General features: G+C 39.8%; 2 protein-coding genes across 3 annotated transcripts in view; one reads left to right on the top strand and one right to left on the bottom strand.

The window, feature by feature from the left end:
* The first annotated feature begins 2352 nt into the window (after window positions 1-2352).
* Window positions 2353-16786, top strand: LOC124264108 (CD63 antigen-like). The gene is made up of 7 exons (XM_046698834.1): window positions 2353-2685; window positions 7430-7618; window positions 9185-9259; window positions 11493-11588; window positions 12891-13028; window positions 15242-15325; window positions 15735-16786. The coding sequence occupies exons 1-7, from the start codon at window positions 2626-2628 to the stop codon at window positions 15798-15800; spliced, it is 708 nt and encodes a 235-aa protein (XP_046554790.1). The 5' UTR covers window positions 2353-2625; the 3' UTR covers window positions 15801-16786.
* A 1951-nt stretch (window positions 16787-18737) lies between these two features.
* LOC124264141 (outer dynein arm-docking complex subunit 2-like) overlaps window positions 18738-20586 on the bottom strand; it is a 61862-nt gene continuing 60013 nt past the window's right edge. For both annotated transcript variants that reach the window (XM_046698876.1, XM_046698875.1), the window contains exons 19-20: window positions 20210-20431; window positions 18738-19225 (exon numbers count right to left, since the gene is read on the bottom strand). In XM_046698876.1, coding sequence (XP_046554832.1) covers window positions 19112-19225; window positions 20210-20431 — 336 coding nt within the window. In that variant the 3' untranslated portion in view covers window positions 18738-19111. The remainder of the gene's footprint in view (window positions 19226-20209; window positions 20432-20586) is intronic.

Here is a 20586-nt window from a genome sequence, read left to right as displayed (position 1 = left end):
ATTGAGATGACGGGTTTCCAGTGAGTTTCATATCATATTCTAAAGTCGGTTTAGAAACAGGAAAATCTGCCACTCTAGCTATGCGCAGCTTTGAACAGTTACATTTCAGCCATAAATTTCATCCAATTTCGCTGGTCGTTGTGTTGTTACAGTTTATTCACACACATTGTCAGCAGGCTCGGGGATGACACAGTCACGGTTGAGAAATTTCAGAGCTATAGTCCTTTTCACCATTTAGCGTTGCGTTTAACCATGTGCAGGCTATTGCACGAGAATCTCGCGTTATTCGTGCACGCTTAAGAAAACCAGGTTGTATGATTGAGCAAAATTTCGAGGATTGCGACTGATGTGCAGAAATGATTTTTTAATATTTTGAGCAAATCCGTTGTTTGATTTTCTCAAAATGTATTTTTTTAATGTGTTTCGGAATGTGTTACGTGTAATATATCACCTGCGCGGAAGTGTCGGGACGTTTCACGCCAATCAATAGTAATTTTAGTCCGTGGGTAATATGCATACACAGTTTTGTACTGCTTATCATTGGCTTCTGAATGGCTGCGTGAAGGGCGGAAATGTTACATTGCGATCACCTTATCTGTAGCACGCAAGAGTCGGGCACAGTTGGTATTGCCCTATACCTTGTTCAGCTGCATTGTATTTAGGGGCGGTGGGGAAGCCAAGTGATGAAAGCGTTGGCTCGTCACGCCTAAGACAAGGGTTTGATTCCCCACATGGGTAAAATGTGTGAAGTCCATTTCTGGTGCCTCCCACCGTGATATTGCTGGAATATTGCTAAAGCGGCGTAAAACTAAACTCACTCACCTGCACTGCACGTTTGGGCGGTGGACGGAAGGTCTACAGCGTTGCGTCCCCTAATTAAGTGTCAGGATCTGGATCTCAATGTTCAACTCACGTCAGCAGCAACTCACCCACCTTTGGGTTGGGTACCATACCAGAAAGATTTCCCCTTTATAAAAGTAGATTAATTGCCTCTTTCATATTTCTCCAAGAATAGCTGCAAAATTGCTGGTGCAGCGTTAAACAATACCCACTCACTCTTGCTTTCGGACCATCATTTAGAGCGTTCCTTGGATATTAAATTAGTTTGTGAAGCCCTTTTCTGGTGTCCCCAGCCGTATTATTGCTGGAATTTTGCTAAAAGCGGAGTAAAAACATACTAACTCAACTAACTTTAAATTAGTTTAATTTCTCAACCTATCCGCATTAAAACCTTTTATTTATAAATGACTGATGATGTAGCCTACCTTGTCTGTGTTTGGTTTGGTTAGTTGTTTGACGCAGCACACGATCAGCAATATTCCAGCTATATGGCGGCGGTATTAAAAATAATCGAGTCTGGACACGACAATCCAGTGATCAACAGCATGTGCATCGTTATCTAGAACGCAATTGGGATACGACGACAAACATGTGTCAACCAAGATAGCGAGCCTGACCACCCGATCCCATTAGCCGCCTCTTACGACAAGCACGGGTTACTGAAGACCAATTCAAACCCGAATCAGAATCTTAACGGGACCACCTAGGGGCTTCCTCACGTGAACAGATTCTACTTAACAACGAAAGGAACCTTTTCATGCTTATCTCATGACAACAATGAGTGGTACAAAATACAGGCAGTCTGTATGGCTCTTTGAAAAGTCAACAGCCTGTGACGTCACTGGTCCCGTTTATATGACTTACTGATATAAATAAATTAAGCATGCGCTGAAAGGCATAATGGACGGCTTGGTGTGGTGTATGTGTAATATGTTATAAATAGATTAGGCATAGTGGAACGTTATTATCAGAGACCATATATTGCCTCTGGACGAAAGTACAAACACTGCCATCAAGAGAAAAAGGGGCAATACGTATCGAGACACATTAAAACCGTTTAAAAATAAAATCATAGAGGCATGGCTACAATCCAATCGTTGTAAACATTCATTTATCTACGGGGCGGTGGGGTAGTCTAGTGGTTAAAGCGTTGGCTCGTCACGCCGAAGACCCGGGTTCGAATCCCCACATGGGTACAATGAGTGAAGCCCATTTCTGGTGTCCCCCGCCGTGATATTGCTGGAATATTGCTAAAAGCGGCGAAAAAAAACAACCTCAGTCAGTCAGTCATTTATCTACATATACATGTGATTAACGTCTTTGTTATTGTCATCGCTGTCTTTCAGATCATCCCATTTTCCCAACAGAACTGGGACGACAAAGTTTCAGTCAATTGTCAAAGTATGTTGTAATCCAGTGACTATGAACACACTGTCATTCAGCTCATGTGACTATGACACACAGTGTGTGACGTGCGGACCACGTGAGCATTTCATTATGTATAAGTTCTCGAATTTTCCGATATCTGTCAGTCTCGAGTGGAGAAACATCATCGTGCATGTGCATATTTCAATAGAAACCATTTCGGATAAATTGCCACTGCACAAATAGCGCCGAACATTCTGACTTTCGGAGGACTTATTTTCCAGGCTATCTCGGGATTACTTTGTCTGCGCGGAGGAAAATATTCCAGGCAGTCAGGTGCTTGGTGGCGCGACGGACAGAGGAGGAAAGGAAGGAGATCCTTGTTTTAATTTATAGATAGGAAAACATCTAAGACCAGCCATGGAGGGTGGAATGAAAATTGTGAAAGTTCTTCTTATGGTGTTCAACATCATTTTTGTGGTAAGTACAGCAAGTTTGACATTGAAGACTCGAATATGTTAGAATTTGTGAAGCCAGTTTGAATTCGCAGCGCAGTCGTTACCAGTGGCACTGTTTACATCATAATGTGGCCTTGGACGTTTTAAAATAGATCTAGACATCTTTGATTAATTTTAAATTAAGGTTGTAAATTATCCTTATTAAACGGTGCTGAAAGGATGACATTGCCAACGATACTCCAAATATTTAGAATATAAATAAGCAACGGGGTGACCCTTGACCGGTGAAAGAATTTCGATTTTATTTGACGGCTTGGAATTTTATGGCCAGATTTTAGACTAATGCATTGTATCCCGGAGCAAACAGATTTTAGCGGCAGCTTTCATAGTGAATTCAAGGAAATATAATACGACATACCATTCTGAAGGAAATAAAATAGTGAAGCTGATTATCCTGTTGATGTGGCAGTGAGGGTGTCGATGAGGCGGGCCTATCGACACAAAACATATTTTTAGAACACAGGGAATGGCGATTGTTTACAAGGCATCATTTTAAATCTAAACTGAGACCAAGTTTTTAATTTTATTGACGAGTTGACGGGTTAAATTTTAACTTATGAATTTGGGGTTAAATTAACAACGTCAGTGTTAGGTGCGGTTACTGTGCGTAGCACTTGTAGGTTGTGGCAGTATTTACTTAGCCTAACTTGCCCAGAGTTTACGTAGACTAGCCAAATGGGACCATATTCATCCCCAACAATGACATTTTATTATTACGATAATATACATACAATGTTTGATAGCAAAATTTAGGTAAGAGTTCTGCCCGTAACCCCTGCTTGAAATGTATTCTATTTATTAGGATTATTTCGAGGGATTAGGGTTAGATTTTGGGTTAGGGTTTAGGTTTAGGTACAGGCTGTTTATAAAAAAACATAGGCGAATATTCTTGGGCATATAATGATTAAAAATATTAGCATTTAGTACTAAAAACTAAATGCCTTTATGGCAGGGATGCGAAGCTTTAATTATATCATATACCTCCGCTTCCTCTTCCGCGTACGCAGACATGCTACGTCATGCCCTAACGTCATCAATTTTGCGTACGTCGTATGACGTCATATGCCGTTAGCTTTCTGCCGGTATCGCCGCCATGCACTGTTAGGGTCTTCTGCTTTACCGCAAGGATCAGGTATATCCACTCTGCTTTACAGCAAGGATCAGGTATATCCACTCTGCTTTACAGCAAGGATCAGGTATATCCACTCTGCTTTACAGCAAGGATCAGGTATATCCACTCTGCTTTACAGCAAGGATCAGGTATATCCACTCTGCTTTACAGCAAGGATCAGGTATATCCACTCTGCTTTACAGCAGGTGACTAGGGTTTGCTTTACAGCAAACAGTTGGCTTGGCAACGGTAGTTGCCCTGGCTCAATATTCTTTTACATTCGGTGCCTGGCAGCGGTAGCGCCATGGCAAGGGTTTCCTAGTACCGGTAGTTGCAGGTGCATTTTCATTACTACTAATGCAGCAGCCCTCGAGCACCCCCACACTCTAGGCCATTTAACCCATATACGTCTTTATTATTTCTGCCTGTGGGCGAAGTATCTCCTGTTATAAACGGGGTTACGGGCGGAAATCTTTCCAAAATTTATGCGGTGTAATCTAAACTTCCTTGTTACATGAATGCAGTGGCTCTTAGCTTTATGCAAGTATAGTATGATGGTTTCTATTACCCTAAAAAGTTTGATGTTGAGCTGAACCCTTGATTCTGTCTTTCATAGTTGTCATTCAATTTTGGGGTGGATGAAAGTGTGTTAAAGATGTGTCATGTGTGTTTGGGAGGGGTGAACACTTTTGATTATTTTACGTGATATTCGTCGAAGTCTATGTAAGGGTGTGATATAGGGTGGACAGCTTCCCTTTTTTCAATGAGGAACGACATTTCGGTGTTTATTTTAACACCATTGGCAAGCAAGTGATGTATAGGGTAGTGAAGGAGGCATATATTATACCAGCTGCCGAACAGATATCGCCATATTTTAGCGGTATTTCCAAAATTACTCTGTCGTTCGTCAAATTAATAAAACAGTTTTAATTACGATACTTAATTAACTATTCACTCGTGTGTCCAGTCCGTTCACTGCTGCCAATTGTGTTTTTATATAACGCAGCGGAAGGGTATCATCGCCATAATTTCTCATGTCATTCGGGAAATAATATATATTTTTATCATAAAGTAACCTTGAATAATTGATTGTGTGACTAGTTGAGTCTTTTTGACATTAGATTGATACGGAATGAAACAATTAATGACTTCGGTGAAATTGAACTTGCTATTATATAGATCGTGTGACGTCCCCCCGACTAAGTTAACAAAAATTATAGGGTTCATAACATTATCTTCAATTTTTCTCTTATGTTGCTTACTGTGAAGAATTTTTCCTTTTTGCTGTCCTTTATTATTGTCAAATATCGTGGGAAAATTACCGAAATTGTAATTGACCGGAACTGCGCACATATGATATTGATGAATTGGTGATAACTGTTTGCCAGCCAGTAGAGATATGAAGTAGTGTTCTTACAATAGACTAGAGAAGCCAGTAATGCATACAAAGCAGCAGACCTAAGGTCAATCAGTTGCTTGCAAATGAAGCTAGTTGTGTAAAAACACAGAAGGATTATGTCTGATGGGATATGTGAATAGTTTTGGTCAAGGTTTGTGGATGGTTGAAGTCTTGGAGCTCTCTGATTTTGAAGTCTCAGCTAGGTTGTTAGTGAGAATTAACAATCAAAGAATTTTAATCTAGTCATTACAACAAAATTTTAATCTACAAGCTACAACAAATTTCACCAATTTTCAACCCAAATCTACTGTTACACAATTTTACAGTTTCATTGATACCCACAGCTATAACAAGGTGCTTGTTTATTCAAGGTTTAAAATATGGTAACGGTTTACAATAACTGCTGTTATATTCTCCAGATGTAACAAGATATGATCAGTGAAACATCTTGCAACAATCAATATTGATCAGATTGGAATTACATCAAATGCTCAGGATTATTTGTACTACACACACCTGGGTTGATTTTATAGGGCTGATTACAATGCTTGTGTTAAGGTTCCCCCAATTATGATGCATGTTAAAAGAAATGGGTGGTGGTGGTGTAATTGGGTTTAACGTGCTTGAGAATATTTCGCTCATATGACGACGTGCATGCGTGTGTATGTGTATGTGCGGCTGCTTGTACTAGCCCAGACTGAAGCTGGTTTTATAGTGCTAGCCCACTGAGATACCATGCCACAGTGAAGCATGAATACCCCACTCAGACACATTATACTGACTCCGAACTGACCAGTCCTTGTTGTACCCATTAATGCCGAGCGCCAGGCAGGGACCAACAAGTACCATATTTTAACGTCTTTTGGTATGACGCGGTCGGGGATCGAACCCGCGACCTTCCACACTCCGGGCGGACGCTCTAACCACTACACCACGGAGGCGGTCAAAAGAAATGGGATATAAATTAGGTCATTGCCACATAGACATAGAAAGTCCCTCATATTGTAGCTAGTCCTACTTGACAGCCATGCTGTTTCCTGTTTACATTCTGTCAGCTACATTCAGTTCTAATTAGAATAAACTTGAGGCTTTGAGAAATAGTTCAAAATTGTTGCCTCCAAAGTCCAAATGCATGCATGTGCATGAGGAGTAATTTCCTGGGTGTTTTGTCTATCTTCAGCAGAAGTAATTGAGTACTAGTGCTAATTTGGAATTTTGTACATACAACATTGCTTAATGTACTAATGGATGTATTAATTATAGACCTGGGAAGATCCGGGTTAAAATTGGTCTTCAGTGACCCATGCTTGTTGTAAGAGGCAACCGATGGGATAAAGTGGTCAGGCTTCCAGATTTGGTTGACACATGTCATCGTATTACAATTGTGTAGATCGATGCTCATTCTGTTCACCACTGGATTGTCTGGTCCAGACTCGATTATTCAGACTGCTGCCATACAGCTGGAATAACTGTCGAGTGTAGTGTTGAAACAACAAACAAGACATTAACTATATTAATATAAATTATGCTTACATCGGAGACAAAACGGGCACAATGACAAAGGGTGAAAATTTACGGATATCAACTTCTGTGATAGTGTTCTATGATGTCAAATGAATTTACCCCCACAAAAATTACAAACTTCTTCTTTTTTTCTGTTACATGTAACAAGTTACACTTTCTTAGTAAAGTACACAACACGTAACACGGGTGATATATATATATACTTTTCACCTGAAAACTGAACAGATTGAACATACAAACATACATAAAATGAACATTGCAATTCATATGAGAGGCATGCCCGTTGACCATCTTGTGGTACCCGTGAAGATTGGGGTTAGAATTGGTCTTCAGCCAGCCATGCTTGTCCTAAGAGGCGACTAACAGGATTGGGTGATCAGACTCGCTGAATTGGTTGACACGTGTCATTGTATGCCAATTGCGTAGATAGATGGTCATGATGCTGATCACTGGATTGTCTGGTCCAGAGTCGATTATATATGACTGCTGCCATATAGCTGGAATATTGTTGAGTAGCTTTAAACAACCAACCATATCATGGTGAGGTGGCTTACCGAGGTTGAATATGGCTGTAACTTGTTACAGTTACATTTGTATATGTACACAAGTTCATGAGACCCTCTTGCAGTCCCTAAGAACCCAAATTTCTATCCTCGTTTTTCCTGATTTCAGATTGTTGGTTTTGCGCTGATTGGTGCCGGCGCCTATGTCCAGACACAGCTGACCGATGTAGCCTCCATTTTCGGCAGTCAATACAATGGACCTGGTATCCTGCTCATATTTGTTGGCGTCATTATCTTCCTCATTGCCGCCTTTGGATGTCTGGGAGCGTGCAGGGAGAACCACTGTTGTATTATGACCGTAAGTATGGCACTGCTGTGGGCTGTTACTTTGGAGTTAGGGGTCGGCTTAGTAGGGCTGGCTAATGATCGATAACCGGAAATATTGTTGATAGGATTTCTTTTACTGGTTATCGGTATGAAAATTGTGCGATTGATAATATCATATATTAACTTTTGTGATAGAATTTTTTTTATTTTTTTCACACGATATACAAAGTTGGGACTTTATTCATGGTCTGCTTCTAAATTATGTTCATGACCCTGTTAATAATCCCTGCAAAAACATGTCATCACACACCAATGATGTGAAATATGAGCATTTTTGCTAAAAGTTAGTCTGCGATAATTATCGATAATTGATCGGTATTTTGTTACCAAGTATCGATCTCGTTTATCTCTATCGATAGCCAGCTACGATAGTGTTTATCAAAAGCTTCCTCAGAATTATAACGTGAGTAAGGTTTTAAACCGCTTCTAGCAACATTACAGTGGGGAACCACAAGAAATGGGCTTCACACATTGTATCCATGTGGGGAATCAAACCTGAGCAGATGCTTTAACCACTTGGCTATGACACTGCCCCTTTAAAGCATGAAAGACGAGGACTTTCTTCTTAGTGCCCCTATGTTGTGAAATAAAAGTATACTGCTCAAAAATCATCTGTGTTACTATAGTTAATCGATATGACAGATTTAGTAGAGCAATATAAAAAAATTGAATGTTGTTTAACGTCTTGGGTAGAATGACAAGGCACTGTGGATATGAAGAACTCACTTTTGTAGTATGGGAGGGGTAGTTAAGGGGGTATGTTGAGGGTGAGTGAGTATGGTTTAACTCCATTTTCAGCAATAATCCAGCAATATTATAGCTGAGGTGACCAGAAATGGGCATCACTCATTGTACCCAGGTGGGGAATCGAACCCGGGTGTTAAGCGTGGTGAACAAAATTGCTTTAACCACTTGGCTATCCCACTGGCGTTTGTTTGGTATCGCGCAACTGTTGTAAATTTACTCTGTGTCTTTGTCATTGCCCTAATGATATAAAATGAAGGATTTCAAATTTTTGTGCATGAAGCACTAGGGCCCCTGCAATGCTTGTGTGGGGCAGTGGGGTAGCCTGGTGGTTAAAGCAGTCGCTCATCAAGCTGAGTCCCAACATGGGTACAATTTGTGAAGCCCTTTTCTGGTGTCCCGACATGATATTGCTGGTATATTGCTAAAAGCGGCGTAAAACTAAACTCACTAATGTCTGTGAAGTCAACATGAAAATATCATAGATAAACCTGAATGATTGCACATTCAGATTGATTAAGTCTCATTCTCACTGTACTCACTCACTCAATCACTCGTTTTCTGTTACCATGGTTGCATGGATGTATATTATCATGTGAGCAATGAACAAATAATTGATTTGTGTAAACTGGAGTCTTCTATCAGCTATGCAATGTGAAAAACTGACCAAAATGTAAAGAACCCAGAGAAATCTAGTTGGGATGTTATTATCCAGGCACCAGGATACAGGGACACAGACCTATTTTCTGTGAATGTAGTGACGTTTGTAACAAGCCGTTTGTTTGTCTTTCAGTTTGCTGGTCTGTTAGTTGTTATTTTCATCCTTGAGATTGGTGGAGGAATTGCTGGATTCGTTCTCAGAGACCAGGTAAGTCAGTGCTTTGGAGGATTGAAGTGGTGTAATGATTTGACAATACAAGTTGAAGAATTAATGATCATGACAATATAACGTAACAAATATGATGTCTATGAGGTCAAATCTATCTCATGTTGTGATAATGAAGAATAGAAAAGCATAAGCTGATTTTGAGTGATACAACTTCATCCTTTCTGATAGTTTGATTAGAGTGTTTTGTTATTTATTAGAATAATTTGTAGATTCTTCAATCACATGCTTTCCTAAGCCTGAAGTATGAAATTGTGAATGTATTTTGACCAAATTGAACAGTTGCAAAAATCAGACACAATTTGTGGATAACAATATTTGTTATGAATTCTGAAAGCAACATTTTAGTTTAAGATCCTTACAATGTTGTCAATTTTGGGTGCTCTGAAAAAACAAGCTTGACAAGAGTATAAGGATCTTTACTGAAATGTCTGCATTCCATGATATGGAAGATTTTGTCCATAAATTGTGTCCATTGTCATATATAAACTTAACTGAAAGCCTATCAAACAGTTCAGTTGCATATTTATTGGGAAAAGCCTGTACTGAAAGCCAGTAATTGTGCTCTGAGTAGTTTATGGTTCTTCTTTAACAAATCTGAAGTCAGCATGATATGATAAGCATGATAACAGTGTCAGGTTGTGAAACATTGAACACACATGGGTATGCAGTATCTTATCAGTTGGATATGCTTCCGGGTGGAATGTTTAACAAGACTGTTCTTGGTTATTTGCTTGATACGTTGACTTGATGAAATGATTACCTAAGATATGCTTTTGTAGGGTGCCTGATTTGTTACTGGTCATATCAAAGGTATGGACTACTGCATTCTCTTCCCACAGAGGTTACTTGTCATATCTTCCTACGAACATCTGTTCTAATACGGCCATATTACCCGGTTCTCGTAAAATCCCCTAGCGGCAAAAGATCACAACACGAATTATCTCCCTTCTTTCTATCAAATCAGAACACGTGTTACATCGACTTAGATTCAACTTGACTAACACAAGCAAATGTGGGGCCACAAATATCCCCTATCTGCCGGGGACTTTTGTTGATATTACACACAAGACGTTTAATGGCTAGCTTGTCTGTTGTCAACGAGGGCGATGGAGACGCCACTGATCCCCCATAACATGACTGAGTTCTGTCTAGAAGAAACGTTTGCGCATCGCGCAGGGGAAGAGGTTTAGTTTTCTTGAAGCATACGGAAATTACCGAGGCCTTGCGAATGATCACTTTTGAAACAACGTCGCTGATTGCACAACTAAATCTGATTTTCTCCAATCACGAGTCTTGAACGCTCACACCATGAAAGGGCCGTATTAGAACAGAGGTTACATAGGAAGATATGACAGGAGTACCCTCTGTGGAAGAGAATGGGACTACTGGTGACAAGACTTGAAATTTTAACACTTATGATGGTCACTGATGACCAGGTGGTTTATAGCATGTCGTTGGAGCCTGATTAAGTGGAGTGCATCTTAAAGTATCGCTCTTTTGATTGTCTGGTCTAAAGGCAATTAATTACAGGCCACTTTCATTTAGACCATGGGTTTTTGCATTTGGAACATTACTTGTGAAGATTTGGGTTAGAATTGGTCTTCAGCAACAATGCTTATCGTAGGATAATGGGATCAAGTGGTTCAGCTCACTGACTTGGTTGACACGACATCATATCTCAATTGCTGTTAATCAATGGATTATATGGTCCAGACTTGATTATTTGCAGGCCGCCACCACATAGCTGAAATATAGTTGAACGCGGCATTAACAAACAAACATGGGGAACATTGCTGAGTGCAAACAGGTTAAGAGTACCAGGTGCTTATCTCAAACATGGTTGTTCTGACTAGGCCTGCAACAGAATCTACTGAGAGCCGGATTTAATTCATGTCATGAATTTAGGGTTACAAATTCTGCAAGTGAATTTTAACAGCCCTTGTCCCCATGCATGCCACTTGTCATGAAAAACCAAGAGCAAGGGAATATTGAGGAAGGTTGAAATAGTCACTAGACATCTTTTTAACCCATTAAAAGCATGAATTCAGCATGGCTGTTTAAGTAGCTGGGTGAGTACTGGCAATACTTTGTATGATAGGGGTTGGTGAAATACCATACACTTGCATGTAGGTTAAATTGCTTAGCAACATGACAGATTTCTTTTTATATCTGAATTGGAATGCAGATGTGTACGTGAATGGTTTTGTTCCAGATTGAAAACACAGCAGTAGAAAAGATGGAAGAGGCTCAACACAATTACCCAAATTCAACGGACGTGCAGGAGGGATGGAAGTTCATCCAGCAGTCGGTAAGATGTGTTTTATAACTGATAGTAGAGATATTGTAGCAATAAGTCATTTACAGTTTATGCTGATAACATACATATCTACCAGCCCAAACATGGCTCCTTGCTAAATTTTCAGTAGATATCAATAGTATGTTTAATAGTATACATAACAATCGATAGGTTCAATAGTTGCAATGTGAACTGGATCTGCTATTGGCCTGTATTACTACTTCAGAATAGAGAGGTGTGGTTTGGTAGCCTTGTGGTTAAAACGTGCTCGTCAAACTGAAAAAACGGGTTCAATTTCTGTACATGGGTTCAATTTCTGTACATTGGTTCAATTTCTGTACATGGGTATGATGTGTGAATTCCATTTCTGGTGTCCCCCTGTCGTGATATTGTTGGAATATTGCTGAAAGCTTCCTAAACTCGCTCGCTTGTAATAAAGATACCTTCCTTTGGTTGGAGGAGTTAATCTTTAAGTTTGTTGGAAATACTGTATTTATATCTGTTACATTGACTAATGTAATTATAGTGTCGTGAAGTTGGTTCACTGCTATCATACTCAGGACAACTATACTGCTGTCCCTCTAAGTATTCAGTGCTTTTAGAAAGAATTGGCCGATTAACAGTGAAATGTGGAATGTCAAGAGATAATGCAGTGTAAAATACCAAGCTTGTCCTTTCCTTCAGTGTACTTAAGTTTTTCTATTTCTATAGATTTTTAGTTTTGCTTTTAACCAAACAAGAGTCAGGGTTTTGCATGGCATAACATGTGGTGACCTATATATTGTAAATGATCATAAGAGATTGATATTAAGAGTTGGTAATGAATATGTTGATTGTGTGTTACATACATGACGTTTCTGTTGAACATCTTGGACCCTCGTGTTAATGCCTTGGAGCCTCGTGCTCATGCCCTGGACCTCGTGATCATGTCTTGGACTCTCGTGCACATGTCTTGACCCTCGTGATCATGCCTTGGACCCTCGTGCACATGTCTTGACCCTCGTGCACATGTCTTGACCCTCGTGATCATGCCTTGACCCTCGTGATCATGCCTTGACCCTCGTGATCATGCCTTGGACCCTCGTGATCATGCCTTGGACCCTCGTGATCATGCCTTGGACCATGTTGGTGCCTCGGGCACCTATGGCTATGCCTCGGGCACTCCTGTTCATGTCTTTGACCTTCATATACCCATGCCATGGCTCCTGATGTTCATTTCCATCTCTTGGACCCCTCAGTACCTTCAATTGCCTGATTTATGCAGTAGTTAGTAAAATCCCTGTATCTATAGCTGATATTGATTCTGTGTTTCAGTTTGAATGCTGTGGAGCTGACAACTACACCAGTTGGAAAGGAATCCTGACCGAGCCACCAGAGTCATGTTGCAAGAGCATTGGTACCAAGGAGTGTACTGCTCGGTCATTCACCAACACAGCCGGCATTTACACTAAAGTAAGTGTTGCCAGTAGTTCAACCGTGACCAGATAAGCCAAAGTGGTGGTGTGTGGTCCTGTGTGTAGAGCTCAGGTTACAAATCAGTTGAAATTAAGCAACGTCGAGCTCAGACAGTCATTGGATGGGTGACCGTGTTTGGCAGCTCGACTCCTGAGAGTTTCTAGGACTTCAGTCCTGCCCCACAACGAAGCACATTTGATACATTGGTCTCACCGTAGGCAAGTGAGTTTGTTCAAAATTGCCTCTGTTCACACAGCAGAAAATGGATACCCGGTTGGATAAAGTCATATGACTATAACCTTCTAGCGCCTAACAGGCAGCTTGGGTTATCTGGGGTAATAATAATCAGATTCTGATTACAGCGTCCAGTGAGCAACTAGTCAGATGGATACTAGGCGCTATATAAATGAATTATCATTATTATTATTAAAGGAGCAGGTGATATGGGTGATTATGCTAAAAGTGGCGTAAAACCATATTCTCGCACTCACTCTGAAAAGGTGCAGGTGATATGGGTGATTATGCTAAAAGCGGCGTAAAACCATATTCTCGCACTCACTCTTTAAAGGTGCAGGTGATATGGGTGATTATGCTAAAAGTGGCGTAAAACCATATTCTCGCACTCACTCTGAAAAGGTACAGGTGATATGGGTGATTATGCTAAAAGCGGCGTAAAACCATATTCTCGCACTCACTCTTTAAAGGTGCAGGTGATATGGGTGATTATGCTAAAAAAACCATATTCACAAGCACTCTTTAAAGCGGTGAAACCATATTCTCGCACTCACCTGAAAAGGTACAGGTGATATGGGTGATTATGCTAAAAGCGGTAAAACCATATTCCTCGCGACTCACTCTTTAAAGGTGCATGATATGGGTGATTATGCTAAAAGTGGCGAAACCATATTCTCATCGCGACTCACTCTTTAAAGGTACAGGTGATATGGGTGATTATGCTAAAGTGGTATGTGAAACCATATTCTCGCGACTCTCTTTAAAGGTGCAGGTGATATGGGTGATTATGCTAAAAGTGGCGTGAAAACCATATTCTCGCGACTCACTCTTTAAAGGTGCAGGTGATATGGGTGATTATGCTAAAAGCGATGAAAACCATATTCTCGCACTCACTCTTTAAAGGTGCAGGTGATATGGGTGATTATGCTAAAAGTGGCGTAAAACCATATTCTCGCACTCACTCTTTAAAGGTACAGGTGATATGGGTGATTATGCTAAAAGTGGCGTAAAACCATATTCTCGCACTCTCTCTTTAAAGGTGCAGGTGATATGGGTGATTATGCTAAAAGTGGCGTAAAACCATATTCTCGCACTCACTCTTTAAAGGTGCAGGTGATATGGGTGATTATGCTAAAAGTGGCGTAAAACCATATTCTCGCACTCACTCTTTAAAGGTACAGGTGATATGGGTGATTATGCTAAAAGTGGCGTAAAACCATATTCTCGCACTCACTCTTTAAAGGTACAGGTGATATGGGTGATTATGCTAAAAGTGGCGTAAAACCATATTCTCGCACTCGCTCTTTAAAGGTACAGGTGATATGGGTGATTATGCTAAAAGTGGCGTAAAACCATATTCTCGCACTCGCTCTTTCAAGGTACAGGTGATATGGGACAACTGCAGTCATGCGTTTCAAGTTGGATGTTACTATTAGTTATAAGACAACAAAGAAAACGTAAATATATGTAAGGCCTCGGTTTCAGCTCAATGCCTCACATTTTTTTGAATATTATTATAGGGGCGGTGGGGTAGCCTAGTGGTTAAAGCGTCCGCTCATCACGCCAAAGACCCAGGTTCGATTCCCCACGTGGGCACAATGTGTCAAGCCCATTTCTGGTGTCCCCCGCCGTGATATTGCTGGAATATTGCTAAAAGCGGCGTAAAACTAAACTCAGTCAGTCAGTGGATATTATTATAAACAATTACTGTTGAATTCTTTCAAAATAAGACATACAGGTTATCTGTACAGTCACAACCATGTGTTAAAAATACAGCCACCTTGAACAGTTTATTAAGAAAATCTTATTTTCCAAAATAAACTGCCACATTGTTTAAAAATAATCTATTTAGTGTTTGTGGCCTGTCAATGTTTGACTTACTCAACATATTGATGTGCCAAGTTTAGACTGTGTACTAGGCATGTATGGTATACGTTTGACTGTCACATGTGTTTAACATTGTTGTCTGATTTCAGTCATGCAAGGAGGGCATCATTGACTGGCTGAAGAAGAATGTTATCTTGCTTGGTGGAATCGGAATTGGACTTGCCTTTGTTCAGGTAACTTATGAGAAAAAGTTTTTTTGCTTCAAAATTCCACAAACCAATCTGTAGTATCTCATAGGTGCAGATTTCAAGTCAAACTGACCTCCTGGTTCACTTGCTTGAGGACCTGTGAAGATCTGGGTTAGAAACAGTCTTCAGAAACCCATGCTTGTCGTAAAAGGAGACTAACGGGATTGGGTGGTCAGGCTCACTGACTTGGTTGACATGACATTGTAACCTAGTTACAGAGATCGATGCTCATGCTGTTGATCACTGGATTGTCTGGTCCAGACTTGATAATTTCCAGACCGTGCCATGTAGCTGGAATATTGCTGTTGGTCTACTATTACAGTCTAAACATTGCCTTGATGTCAGACACACCAGTGTAGCACATGAAATTTACTGATGCCATTGTCCATTTCAGGTTTTCGGAATCTGTTTGGCATGCTGTCTAGGAAAGGCTATCAAGAAGGAGTACGAGGTCGTGTAACATGTCACGAACAAGTTGTTCAAGTTGCTGTGGCAAAGATTGGATTGTAGCAGACTGTAACATCTGAATATTTTTCTAACATTGCTCCATCTTGTGAGAGAATCCATGAAGAGAAGAGGATTCCTGGCTTGATCCCTAAGACAGCATTTTGTGACCAACAAAACAATCCCATTTTCATCTTGTAATTGTCTGCTGTATGTTCAGTCCTGACTAAAAGTTTGTCTGTGTAGGCTAGATTTTGCTGTCTGTTTATACTGTACATATTGTCAACTACCGACTTAACTTGGCTAAGATGAGATGTGATATGTTTTTCGCAAAAATCATGTTCACATTACCCTGCAGACATTTGGAAAGAGTGCGATGAAACCTATGGGATCTGATCTAAGTTATTTAAATTCTCATCACATGTTAGTCACGTTATGGGATTAACGCTCAAATCTCCTTCATTTAAGAGTTTATATGAATTTCCTTGATTGCTGCATCTATTTTTATGGGACTTTTGCAGCATGTCCTGGTTGTCATGGTTACAATGTTTTTTCGAAGTTCAAGTAGCAATCTTGTTAAAGTTGTTATCATATAACCTTGCAATAACAGATCACTTTTACGTGACGGGACAATGATTTTGAGAAAAAATGCTGAAAATGAACCAAATCAGTAGGGCGTATGAACTAGTCATTGTTGTGGAGGGATCACTACATATATCTCCTCGATCTCGAGTTCCGCTGTCGTGTTGACCACCTCGTAATACTTTCAATCTAATCTGTGGTTTCAAGGTTTGCTTCATTGTTATTCATGGTTAATTTTTATATAATCCATGTTTTCCAGCAATTCGATATAGATTTGTATATTTCTCTGGTTCATTGTCTTAGTTACTGTCTGGAAATTCTATTTTGTGTATACTCATTCTGTACAAATGTCACTTGGTAGGGTTTTTTTCTTGCTCATACAAAAATGTATAATGTTGAAATAAAAAATCTTTATGTGAATTGGTACTATGTTTTTATTTAGATGGCAAGGAACTTTGAACTGTTTTGAGGTATGGATCCATGTCTTGTATAGACTATATGGATGAATAGCCAATTCAAATCAGCTGCCTGTTGATACATCACATACTGCTAGTCCTGCCTGGTGCTGTTCGCACTTTGAGCTGACACACTGAAAATAAGTCACTAGGTTATCCTGAAAATAGCACAAATATAATTTATGCAATTTGTTACATATGTCGCTAGTAGTAGTGGTGTTCTAATGAATTGAAATAATTGAAGATTGGTCGCTGTGACCAAACGACCAAGCAATCAATCACACATTTTCTCATAATCAGACACAAGTTTGAAATGCTTGACATATCTTAGAAGTTGTGTGAGGACCTGAAAAAGTGTTTAATTCTTAGAAAACTGACAAGTTACTGAAAAGTCATGACTGAATATTTCTTGAAGACTCTGGGAAGTTTATCTTCATGATATATAAATCATCACTTTAAAGGAGCAAGTTGCATCATTTTACATTGGATGTAAAATTTGGGCTGTTTCTGTATAAAACAATTATAACATCAGAAAACCACATGTTTTTCTTTACACTTAATCTGCATTAACAATCTGAACAGAAAAATCTGAAAAATGATGCTAACCAATTTTTTTTCGATGAGTGCTTGTTGGTAATGAACCAATCATCAGTTGTGAGATTTCAACCAATTCCCAACACGAGTCCAATCATCAGTTGTGAGATTTCAACCAATTCCCAACACTAGTCCAATCATCAGTTGTGAGATTTCAACCAATTCCCAACACGAGTCCAATCATCAGTTGTGAGATTTCAACCAATTCCCAACACGAGTCAATCATCAGTTGTGAGATTTCAACCAATTCCAACACGAGTCCAATCATCAATTTCAACCAATAGTCAATCATCAGGTGAGATTTCAACCAATTCGCAACACTAGTCATTAGTTGACAGGGTTTTTGTTGTTTACAAGGTGTTGATATTGGTGGGAACCTTTTGCACAAATCCTACTCCTGCCTTAAGGATGAAGGTCAGTATGGTTAACTGATGTGTGGGATCAAGAAACACGGACAAAAGGGGGGACCAGCAAGAAACACATACATACTAGTACATGCTTTCTTTTGACACTGACAACTTTTATTCCATCTAATGGTTCATCAGAACGGCTGTACCCTTGAGCATATCACTTGACATCAAGGTAAACACAAACATTACACCCCCACAAGTGTTGTTACAATATCTAGCTGGGAATCATCTCGCTAGAAATACAAAACACTGGGATCAAAACAGTGCCAACATGCATACATGCCAAGTTTGGCAAGGACTTTTAATAATGCTTGTTAATAGAAAATGTCTTCAGTCACCGGATGTCGGTTTATAGTGATTTCCACAGTACTTGGATGCCATTTTATAGTGATTTCCACAGTACTTGGATGCCAGTTTATAGTGATTTCCACAGTACTTGGATGTCAGTTTATAGTGATTTCCACAGTACTTGGATGTCGGTTTATAGTGATTTCCACAGTACTTGGATGCCAGTTTATAGTGATTTCCACAGTACTTGGATGTCGGTTTAAGTGATTTCCACAGTACTTGAATGCCAGTTTATAGTGATTTCCACAGTACTTGGATGTCGGTTTATAGTGATTTCCACAGTACCTGGATGCCAGTTTATAGTGATTTCCACAGTACTTGGATGTCGGTTTATAGTGATTTCCACGGTACTCGGATGCCGGATTATAGTGATTTCCAGAGTAAATGGATGCCGGTTTATAGTGATATCCAGACTACAAGGATGCCAGTGTATAGTGATTTCCTCAGTACTTAAATGCCGGTTTACAGTGATTTCCACGGTACTCGGATGCCAGTTTATATATAAAGATATCCACAGTACTCAGATGCTGGTTTTGTTGTTAACAAAACAAAACAACACACAAAACATGTCAACAATTTATTAAAAACAGTGTACAAGATTTTCTATCACAGAGTTTATATAGTTTGAACATAGTAATATAACATATTGTATATCACATACTGACACAGATATTTCCTTTAAACTGGACGGAATGTAATGACAAATGAAAGGAGCAAGAATAACTTCAATATGAAACAAGTAAAGTCTCAAAATAACCTTTAAGTTGGTACTTATATTTTTCAACTGAGTTGTTACGATTGTAATATTTCTCATCATAGATCAATTTATTGTTATATCCACAGAATAAAATGGAGAATCATATGGAGGTGCCACTAAACACACTGTTATGGTGGTAACTCCAGCACTGAGATTGATCTTTGGCTGCAGTCCTTTCCTATCATGCATATTTGGCCTTTTCATTGGCAAGTGCCAGACGACGTATGTTCCCTATGCATCCAGCTGCTGCTTCTTGCAGGTCCTCGTCAGTGGCGCCAACCATCTTCATCAAGGGCTGTGTAAAGAGAATGAGATACAAATAGTCAATTTTGTATTATTCCAAATACACAAGGCTTGTTAAGCTTTTCTACATACTTTATGTACCATTTACTGTTGCTCAAGGGGTGGTGGGGCAGCCTATTGGTTAGAGCATTCACTTGTCATGCTGAGTACCTGGGTTTGATTCACCACATTGGAATGTGTGAAGCCTATTTCTAGTGTCAATTGCCATGATATTGCTGGAATATTGCGAAATGTTGTGTAAACCCATGCTCACTCACTGTTGCTCAAAGTTGCCATAAGAAATATTCCAGCTGTTTAGACTATGTAAACCATGAATGAAGCATGGCCAATAAACAATGCCTTCAGGGTATATAATCATATAATCATAAAAGTACCATCCCTGTAGGAATTCTGGCTGGTAAAGGTCCTGACAACCTATGCTGGTTGAAAGATTTGATTGGTTTGACTTAGTATGTCTCACAGTCCCTGAACCACATTATTTTCCCTACTGCCAATCCCTCTCTGCAATGCTAAAGCCCTAAATGAAGCAAGTCTAGATTTCACCAGGTTCAGGTCTGAATCTCTGGTCTCCCTGGGTCTCCTTTTCAATTTAAATGGGCTTGTTTGTTACTATCAAAATTATATATATTCAGAGACTAAGCATTAGTCTAGGTCTGACTTTATGACTTATGTCACTGTACCCCGATATCATAAATTGTTGCTTATGACATCAATCACTGGATTGTCTCGTCCAGACTGCCACATTGGCATGTTATTGGAAGGTTAACAGCAATTGCAATCTTTAAATGTCTTTTGCTACGATGTGTCAGTGGACTGACAAGATTTTTGACAAGGTCATAGGAAAGACATCACGACTTTGTTACTGATGTGTCATCATTCTCCAACTGAGTGGATTTATAGGCTCAATAAGTTACGGACTACCATCATGTAGCTGGAATATTGCTGCTGCGTTTAAAATCGAAGATTCTGAACCTACCTGGACCACTCCCGCTTCATGCATTGTGATGCAGTTGTCAGGATTCTTGGATAACTGGAAGAGTGCTCTAGCTGTCGACCTGTGGACGTTCTCGTCTTGTGACTTGAGGTACTTCACCAATGGTGCCACTGCCCCTTCTCGACCAAACGCTACCCGATTATTGCCCCAGTTACAGCAACGTGCTATTGCCTCTGCTAGGTGTCGCCGTAACTTGTCGTCTGTCTGAAATACAAACACTGACATGTCACTCAAGGAACACATTGTCTACACTGATCATGCTACAGTTGTTCATATCAATCATCATACACTTCATCTTGAACAGGTTTAGATGAATAATATTACAGCTGGAAATATAAGAATTTGTCTCCAGCAGAATG

The sequence above is a fragment of the Haliotis rubra genome, unplaced genomic scaffold, assembly GCF_003918875.1.
Source record: "Haliotis rubra isolate DU_JTF1 unplaced genomic scaffold, ASM391887v1 Scf91, whole genome shotgun sequence".
NCBI lineage: Eukaryota > Metazoa > Mollusca > Gastropoda > Lepetellida > Haliotidae > Haliotis > Haliotis rubra.
This window is presented reverse-complemented; position numbering and strand designations above follow the sequence as displayed.